General features: G+C 34.2%; 3 protein-coding genes across 4 annotated transcripts in view; 1 reads left to right on the top strand and 2 right to left on the bottom strand.

Moving 5' to 3' along the window:
- Positions 1-3,446, top strand: part of LOC112001126 (pentatricopeptide repeat-containing protein At1g66345, mitochondrial-like) — a 7,136-nt gene extending 3,690 nt beyond the window's left edge. Inside the window, 2 exon segments of the mRNA XM_065779857.1 lie at positions 982-2,810; positions 2,812-3,446. Coding sequence (XP_065635929.1) covers positions 1,254-2,810; positions 2,812-2,907 — 1,653 coding nt within the window. The 5' untranslated portion in view covers positions 982-1,253 and the 3' untranslated portion in view covers positions 2,908-3,446.
- A 3,009-nt stretch (positions 3,447-6,455) lies between these two features.
- On the bottom strand, positions 6,456-6,879 carry LOC136070226 (small ribosomal subunit protein eS28z/eS28y-like). Its single transcript, XM_065779854.1, has one exon. The coding sequence runs from the start codon at positions 6,867-6,869 to the stop codon at positions 6,642-6,644; it is 228 nt and encodes a 75-aa protein (XP_065635926.1). The 5' UTR covers positions 6,870-6,879; the 3' UTR covers positions 6,456-6,641.
- Positions 6,880-6,901: 22 nt separating this feature from the next.
- Positions 6,902-8,984, bottom strand: LOC136061557 (small ribosomal subunit protein eS28z/eS28y-like). Of its 2 annotated transcripts, none has more exons than XM_065779855.1 (2): positions 8,777-8,984; positions 6,902-7,175 (listed from the first exon to the last, which is right to left on the bottom strand). In XM_065779855.1, exon 2 carries the CDS (start codon positions 7,162-7,164, stop codon positions 6,967-6,969), a length of 198 nt encoding a protein of 65 aa, XP_065635927.1. In that variant the 5' UTR covers positions 7,165-7,175; positions 8,777-8,984; the 3' UTR covers positions 6,902-6,966. The 2 variants fall into 2 exon arrangements, with proteins under 2 accessions (XP_065635927.1, XP_065635928.1); XM_065779856.1 differs by lacking the exon at positions 8,777-8,984 and adding an exon at positions 8,336-8,441.
- Positions 8,985-9,288: the final 304 nt, after the last annotated feature.

The raw sequence follows: 9,288 nt of genomic DNA, 5'->3' as shown, positions 1-9,288 counted from the left end.
GCATTATTGTTTTGGTTCAATTAATCATTGTCTTTTTATGCATGCCCGCTTCCTTGTTTCTTTTGGATTTCTATGCATACCATCTGAAATGATTGTTTGAAAGAACGTCTGGTGAATTAGTTTAATCCAAAATTGAGTTTGCACACCCATTTGTGCATTTGAATGTTTTGAAATTTTGCTGATTGGTTCAATTTTAATTCTGCATATTTTCTTTAGGATTTGGTTTCTCTGCAGAATTATTTTTCAGGGTTTATTTCTTTTCTTTTTTTTGTTGTAAAAGTGTAATATTTACATAACCTCTTGTGAACTTTGTTTTAGAATAGATTATACCTAGAAACTTGACAGGCTTCGAAGCTGTTCTCTAGCTTCTTGCTATGTTGGTCTTTTAAATAAAAGTTTTCTTATTCATAAAAAAAAAAAATATATATATATATATATATATGGAAAAAAACCAATTCCTCTTGGGGTGTGAGATTTGATGAATTTCTTCCGTGCCCAATTTGTAGTGTACCCTAAGAGTTTTGGATGTATGATGGAGAAGGCCAAGGGGCCCTTTGTTATAATAACTTGGAGATAAAACTCAGAAGAAACTTTCAGTCCCTTACTCATATCCGTTCGCAGTCATTGAGTTTATATATTGTTGGTGGACAATTTCACCAATTTTCTATTCCTGTTTTAGATGGATTTCCTAAGCACAATAGTATTTTTGTGAGAGAGAGAGAGAGAGAGAGAGAGAGTCATGACCTCAAAAGTCCCTAACATGTTACTAGTAAAAAAAAATAAATAAGAAGTCCATAGTCATATTAATTACTTAATAGTGAAATATTTTATTGAATAAATTTAAAAATTCTGCTTTGGAAGATGTAGTTTAGTAGAGGCTATGTCAAATAATAGGAGAATGATTCATACAATGTTTCCAAAATCATTGTGGTAAATCTTTGACTTGTTGCTTGAATCATTCTGACTTAATATTTTTGGCAGGTTTGTGTACTTTTAGAGGAAAGAGCAATACTGTAGTGCATAGTCCGTCTCACCATTACTTTTTCATCATAACAGAAATCAAACTTTGATGTTTTGGTTATCTGTCAGTTTTTGCCGGATGTTGTGCATCTAAGTGGTGTTTGCCCAAGGTAAGATGACTATCCGAGATTGACAATGTTAGAATGTACTACCTATATGCTTTATTGATTTCATTGGTAATGTGCAGAGACATAAAAAAATTGCCTCTTAATTGAATCCATGATAGTAAAATAATGCTTTCAGTGCGTCGAATTATACCATCCTTGGTTTCCATATCAGTCAAGAATTCCAGTAGCCTATGTGTTCATAGTCTTCAATCAGTGGTAGCTAAATTCATTCATGGTTGTACAGAAGCAAACATTGATACCGTAGTCAATTCCATATGTGGTTCATTCAGGAAGGGCTGTAATTGGGACATTCTGACTCAAAATTTTGATGCTGTTCACTTAAATGATTTGATTGTTGAGAAGGTACTGCTGGAATTAAAGGAACCAACTGATGCAAAACAGGCTCTAGCTTTCTTCCATTGGTCAGCACAAAGGAAAATTTTTGAACATGGGAATTGGTCTTACTGTATCACAATTCATATTTTGGTTAAAGCACGACTGCTTACGGATGCTCGAGCATTGCTTGAATCAGTTTTGAAAAAAAATGCAGGGAGCCATTTCAGATTTTCATATGTGGATTCTCTACTTAGCAGTTACAAGATTACAGTTTCAACTCCATTTGTGTTTGATTTGTTAGTACAGGCTTATGCTAAACTCGGAATGTTTGAGATTGCTTTTGATGTCTGCCGCTATTTGGAAGAACATGGCTTCTCTTCAAGCCTTATAAGTTTCAATACTTTAATTCACGTTGTTCAAAAATCTGATCAAGTCCCTCTAGTTTGGAAGATTTATGAGCATATGATTCAAAATAGAACGTATCCAAATGAAGTAACAATCCGAACCATGATAAGTGCATTGTGCAAGGAAGGGCATTTGCAGAAATATGTCGACATATTGGACCAGATTCATGGTAAGAGATGCTTTCCTTCAGTAATTGTTAATACCAGTTTGATCTTAAAGATTTTAGAGGAGGGAAGAATTGAAGATGGTATGGTATTATTGAAGAGCGTGTTGCAAAAGAGTATGATTCTTGATACAATTGCTTATTCACTAATTATTCATGCTAAAGTAAAACTTGGGAATTTGGAGTCAGCGTGGAAAGTGCATGAAGAAATGCTAAATAGAGGTTTCCAAGCAAATCCTTACATCTATACTTTGTTTATAGGAGTCCATTGTAAAGAGGGAAGAATAGCAGAAGCACATTGCCTAATGAAGGAGATGGAAGATCTGGGTTTGAAGTCGTATGGTGAATGTTTTGATCTTCTCATTGAGGGGTGTGCTAAAGCAGGAAAATTGGAAGAGAGTTTAATGAATTGTGAGAAAATGTTGGAGAGGAGACTTGTTCCTAGTTGTTGGGCTTTCAATGAGATGGTAGGAAAGCTCAGTGAAAATGGGAATGTGGAGCAGGCCAATGCAATGTTAACTAATTTGTTAGATAAAGGATTCCTGCCTGACGAGATTACATACTCTCATCTGATTGAGGGTTATAGCAAAAAAGGTGAGTTTCATGAAGTTGTCAAACTCTACTATGAAATTGAAAACAGATCACTGTCTCCTGGATTATTGGTCTATATGTCAATGATTAGGAGCCTTTGCCTGTCTGGGAAAGTGGAGGAAGCAGAAAAATATTTTAGGATTATGAAAGAACGTTCACTGGCCCCAACTGCGTGCATTTACGAGACCATTGATTGCAAGCCACTCTAAAAAAGGTGATAGAACAAGGGCTCTTCACCTTCAGGATGAAATGTTTTCACAAGGACTGAAGCCTAGCTGTTCGTAGCTTTCTGGTTAAAGTGCAGAGAACATTGAAGACAAGTGTCCACTCAGGATAAAGAGTAACTCCTATTAACTTTAAAAAGCTTGCTCTAGCCATTCTTAAACTATACTGCTGACCTGGATCCTAATTGCAGAAGCTCAAGTTGTTCATGTAAGTACTACAGGTGGAAAGGATCCCATACACAAAGAGAACGCTAATAAACACAGAAGGATGGTTTTGGCAGTTCCTGATTGGGCTTGTGCTGACCACACATGCGCACACACAAATAGATGATTCTTGAGTCCAGATAGGTGCTGATCATCTTATAACATTTTGCTCTTTTCTAGGATCTCTATGTCCATGTAATTCTTTGATCATAATTTAGTGAATTCAGTTTTGCAAGGCAATGGATCTTATAATCTATTGGTGCTAATCATGCAATTTGATACTAAGAAATGGTGATCCTATACTAATTGATTTAGTGGCCTGAAAAAGAAGAAGAAATAAAACCGCTTTGGTTATATGTTTTTGTTAATGCAGAAGTTTTAATGTAGTTGTTGGGGGCAAGCGTTTACTCTTTCCCTAAGTATAAACGGATTACACTTTTGGTACATAGAAAATAATTATGGCTGCAATTTTCTTTTTGGTATGTAGTACAGTTACAATTTACTTATCTTCTATTCAAGTCAACGTTCAGCTTACACCTTTTGTGTGGGATTTCCAAAATGCATATGGTCAGTTGCAACTTGCAAATGAGTCCTGATTCACAATTTCACATTAGTAAATTACAGTTTCTTTTTCTTACAAGAGTGGGTGGAGGCTGAAGTCATGAACTCAGTAATTATATTGGATAAGTGTATAATTTCCCAATAATTAGAATAAGCAAAATGGAGGGGCTTTTTATGATTCGCATCAAAGTCAAACACTAAGGTGGCGTTTGGTACGGGAGAATCCACATTACTCCTGACATCCAGATTCCTAGGAATGTAGCTATTCCTATGTTTGGTTTCATTGGGAATTTCTTTAAGATTCTTAGGAATGTGAGATGATAGTGTTTGGTTTATTCCCAGGAATCTTCAATGAATTATTTATTTTTCCCATTCTATCCTTAGATTTAAATGTGAAATACCAAGTCTTTTAAAAAAATTTATTCCTCTAAATAAATAATGAAAAACAAAATATAAACTATTAATTAGCAAGAGGCTGAAGATTTTTTTTTAACCATGGCACCACCATTGCATAAAAATTAAAAATCTACGCATTTCGTATCATTGTATAACAAACTCACTAGATATGATACAAATTATTGACATGTACTGTAACATATGAATCTAGAAACAAAGCCATTAATCTTAAAAAAAAAAAAAAAAAAAGTACCAAATGAAGCCACCAATTCAGATCTATATTTCTAGCAATGAAACAAAACCAAAAGTAAAAGTAAATACCTGGCAATAATGGAGGATCCTCTTCAAACTTTTTTTTTTCCACACATAAAATCTAAATAGAACTTTGTTAAAAAATATATTAATAGAGTTGTCTATCCTATTTATGTTGTTTTGGTGGGAAAAGATAAAGACAAGAGAAAAGTTTTAGCGGGAAAAGATAAAGACAAAAGAAAAGTTTTGGCGGGAAAAGATAAAGACAAGAGAAAAGATATTTATGATTTGTTTTATATTTTATCTTAATTGCTTAAATGATAAGAAAAAAAAGGTTAAAATTGTCAATTTATAAAAAATAAATTTCCTTTAAGCTTGGGAATCTGGATTCCCACCTGTTTCAAAGGAATCTACATTCCCACTGAGAGGGTTAAGGGGGAATCCAGATTCCCCTGGCATCTGATTCCCTTACGTAATTTGCAACAAAATATGGGAATCTTTAAACATTCCCGAGAATCTTAAAACATTACCCCGTACCAAACGCCACATAAAGGTTAGTGCAATTTTTTGTCCTTGCTTAGGAGTGTGGAGACAAATGATTATAATACATTAACAATTGAAATCGTTTTTGTTTTTTTTTTTTTGTTTTTGAGAATGATTAACAATTGAAATCATGATTGTGCATAATTCGGTTGAATCCAATTGAACCTAATGAATTCTTTATGATATGTTCAGTTCGAATAAATTTTGCAGAGCTGTTTGGGTTTTTCATGTATTCCAAATTACGAAAAAAAGTGCTATATCAAATAAAGAAGTTCAGAAATACAACATTTTCGATGATTTATTTGTACTTTTTTTCTTCATATCTTTAATTTTTTATTTATATAAATAAAATTCTATGGATAAAAATTCATGCATTTCCCTAATCCCAATTATCAACCACCATATAAAAAGAGAAAATATTATTTCACACTTTTACCTTCATTATTTCAAACATGTATTTATAATTGACATGCGAATGTTTACATTTTGACACATAAAAGAAAATGTGAAATAGTGGTTGCAAAAGAATCAAAACCAAAAGAGAAGATATTACTAAGAAATAACTTAGCAGGGTGCCACTATGGTTACATTTAAGTAGGGAAGCCTCACTAGTCGCCCCCTAACCATTTTTCAATTACCCAAATAATAAAAAAAATAAAAAAAATCCTAACAATGCTAGGTTTCTTGCTTTTGTTTATAAAAAAGGAACTTTTCTTGAGGGTAGGGCCTTTGAGTTTAGACACTTTGATATGTGCACACATTCCAACCATTTGGCACCCCCAAAAAAAAAACAAAAAAAAACAAAAAAAAACAAAACTTATGTGGGCGGCTGATGCTAACTTATTTTTTGGTCCTCCAGAGAAAAATTTAGACACTAATTAGACAGCAGTGGCATAATTCTCAATGAAGAAATTGTGAGTACCAATTGCGGCCTACAGCAATGCTCCTAAATAAAAATAAAAAAAGCTGATAAGTTCAACATAATATAAGAACAAAAATTAACATCTGTAATATTCTGTATCGACTATCAAATCAATTGCCAAACCACCAATGTGAATGTCATAAAATATTTCCATCTTTTCAATTCCATCGCTGATGACCATCTTAAAAAACCTAACCTATCAAGGTGGCCATCCGCCTCTCTTACATATTTATTTATATACACTCTAGACGTACGCACAATATTCATAATTCTATGCGTGTCCACATTTTTTAAGTATGTCCACACTCGACACATAAAATGCTAGTGTATGGATGATGCACACTAACAAGTGTGTAGCAATCAGTGCCCAGGTTTAAAGGCCTTACATTGACAAGGAGATTTTATTTTCACCAAATGACACAAAATCTCCCTCCCATTATAGGATATCATAACAAAGATAGACTCATAGCACCTGCAAAGAACATAACAGCTAGACTACAACATTTTTTTCATTAAAAAGTTACTATCACAACGCAGTTTCCATTGTATCCAATACGTCAGATCATATCTATACGGCAACTCACCTGTATTGGCTATCCTAATGATCATACATATAAACTAAGCATGCATTCATATAATGTGTTAAACTTGTTATTGCTACGTCTTTAGATTACTCTTTGGTGAAAAAACTATCATACCAAACTCATAATTAGTTAAGGCTGCAAGCTTAATTACCTGGTAATGTAATTGATATTTAGAAATGTGCCATTGAAATATTGAAATGTCAACAAAATGAAATGTGAAAGTAAAATACCAAAACTATTGAGTTCAATGCAAAATCTTATTCAAGACGGACAACCTAATGGTGGCATTAGCCTAAACATCTGAAATAACTGGGTGGCCAAATGTGAGTCCCCTCAGCGCAACCTTCTTGCTTCCCTCTCAGACTCTAGTAGGGCGAGGATGTCCCCTTCCCTGACTGGTCCCTTGACGTTCCTTGTAATTTGCCGCTTGCTTTCATCCATAAACTGCACTCTCACCTGAGTCACCTGCCCTCTTGATCCTGTCCTCCCTATAATCTTTATCACAGTTGCATACTTCACGTCAGAATTCATTTTGCCGCTAACTGCCAAAAATGAGAACATGTAATTGTCAATATCTAATGCATTAGATAGACGGACAACCTAATGGTGGCATTAGCCTAAACATCTGAAATAACTGGGTGGCCAAATGTGAGTCCCCTCAGCGCAACCTTCTTGCTTCCCTCTCAGACTCTAGTAGGGCGAGGATGTCCCCTTCCCTGACTGGTCCCTTGACGTTCCTTGTAATTTGCCGCTTGCTTTCATCCATAAACTGCACTCTCACCTGAGTCACCTGCCCTCTTGATCCTGTCCTCCCTATAATCTTTATCACAGTTGCATACTTCACGTCAGAATTCATTTTGCCGCTAACTGCCAAAAATGAGAACATGTAATTGTCAATATCTAATGCATTAGAAAGACATACATTTTTTTAAGAAAAAGGTAGATAAGACACAGCGAAAACTGCCAATGAGCTATGGTTCAATTGACACTTTCTTCCCCCTTAATAATGGTAAGGAGAGTGAGGTTGTAAGTTAAAAATCCACTAGTGTGAGTGACTTACCAAACAAAGACAGAAAACTAGATCAACATATTTTACATACACATTAGATACAAGCAAGGGGAAAATATTGCAACAGCTACCACTTGTAAAAATGTTGGGTCCCAATGAAAACAGAAGTGGACCGCTTCAGAACAGTGAGGAAGTAGAAAAAGGATCACATTTAATCATTGAGATATGATTCATAAGACAAAATGATCATATAAATGTTAACGAAATGATCAAAGGATCATCTTCAAATGTTAGATTAAACTTAGCTATCTAGAATGACCAAGGATCTTGTCATCTAAGATTCTAAATGGATTTCACAAATAAAGAATCCTTAGATTCTGGTAGGCTAATATCTTTGGAGGAAACACAAAAAAAGGGATAAAAAAATATTTTTACTATTGCATTCCTACATGCCTCAAACGTTTATCCTTTGGCTATTAATCAGTCTATATTGCCATTTTTTTTTTTCATGTAATTCGCAGTGCTAGGTTGTTCTACCTATTTTTTGTATATAGGTATTACGGTTTTCAAAATAACTTTCAATCATGGCTTTTGGATTGCCCTACAAAGCAACTATATTCATAAAATCAAACACGGCATGAAGCAAACACATATAGCTAAGCTAGATAAAAACATGTCTACTTTTACAGCAGAAAAAAAAAAAGAAAAAAAGAAAAAAGAAAAAAAGAAAAAAAGAGGAAAATATTATCTTGATCCGACAGGTAATTTCTCGTAAAAGAATGAAGAAAATATATATATATAGTTTTGGTATCAAGGGATGAAACAAAGTGCAGTGGAAACAAAACAAAACAAAAAAAAACAAAAAACAAAAGACCCAATAACAATGTCACACGTATAAAGACTTTTCATAAGTTTTGAAGGGCAATGATATATCAGAAAAAAAAAAATGGTATAGAATTGAAAGGAGGATAATAACATAGTGATGATAGATAGAATGAAAAAAGAAACAAGGTCGTACCTTGTTAACACAGACGACAAAGCTTCCGTTCCTTAGGAGAGAGGAGAGGAGACGAGAAACTAAACCCCTAAAACGTTTGTACGTTTGGCTTTATAGGTGCAACTCAGCTAGGGTTGGAAATTTTTTTTTTTTTTTTGGGCTAAAATGCAAAAAACACTTCTGGGCTTGAATCAATTGCAAAATTACCTTATTAGGGGGTTTTTAAATTCTTATAACTTTAATTATTTATGGGCTTGGATCCATAAGAGCTAATCTAATGAAAGTAAATCCATTAAAAAGAAGTAAAATAAGCACATTGATAAAATCAATCAAATAAAGAGCAATATCATATCAACGGAAAATGTTAAGACAACCTATCTATACAAATCACCAAAACCCCAAAAAACAGAGAAATGAAAGAACACAAAACATTGCCTACGAAGAGAGTTGTCGAGAACCAACCTCAATGAGCCGCCACCGCCTTTCGAAATCCATAGCCACCGGATCCCTATATAGCATGGTTTGAAGTTTTAGCCACCAGATCCCTCTTCCTTTCCTTTAGCAACATTTTCAACTTGGTTTTGTACTCTCTTTTTTTTTCTCGGATCGACAAACACATCCACTCAAATATCCCAAATTTCAAACCCAAGCCAAATTGTCAAGGCTTTTTCACATCTATAGTGATGATAGATAGAATGAAAAAAGAAACAAGGTCGTACCTTGTTAACACAGACGACAAAGCTTCCGTTCCTTAGGAGAGAGGAGAGGAGACGAGAAACTAAACCCCTAAAACGTTTGTACGTTTGGCTTTATAGGTGCAACTCAGCTAGGGTTGGAAATTTTTTTTTTTTTTTTGGGCTAAAATGCAAAAAACACTTCTGGGCTTGAATCAATTGCAAAATTACCTTATTAGGGGGTTTTTAAATTCTTATAACTTTAATTATTTATGGGCTTGGATCCATAAGAGCTAATCT

Source organism: Quercus suber, unplaced genomic scaffold, assembly GCF_002906115.3.
Source record: "Quercus suber isolate HL8 unplaced genomic scaffold, Cork oak 2.0 scaffold_219, whole genome shotgun sequence".
Taxonomy (NCBI): Eukaryota; Viridiplantae; Streptophyta; class Magnoliopsida; order Fagales; family Fagaceae; genus Quercus; species Quercus suber.
This window is presented reverse-complemented; position numbering and strand designations above follow the sequence as displayed.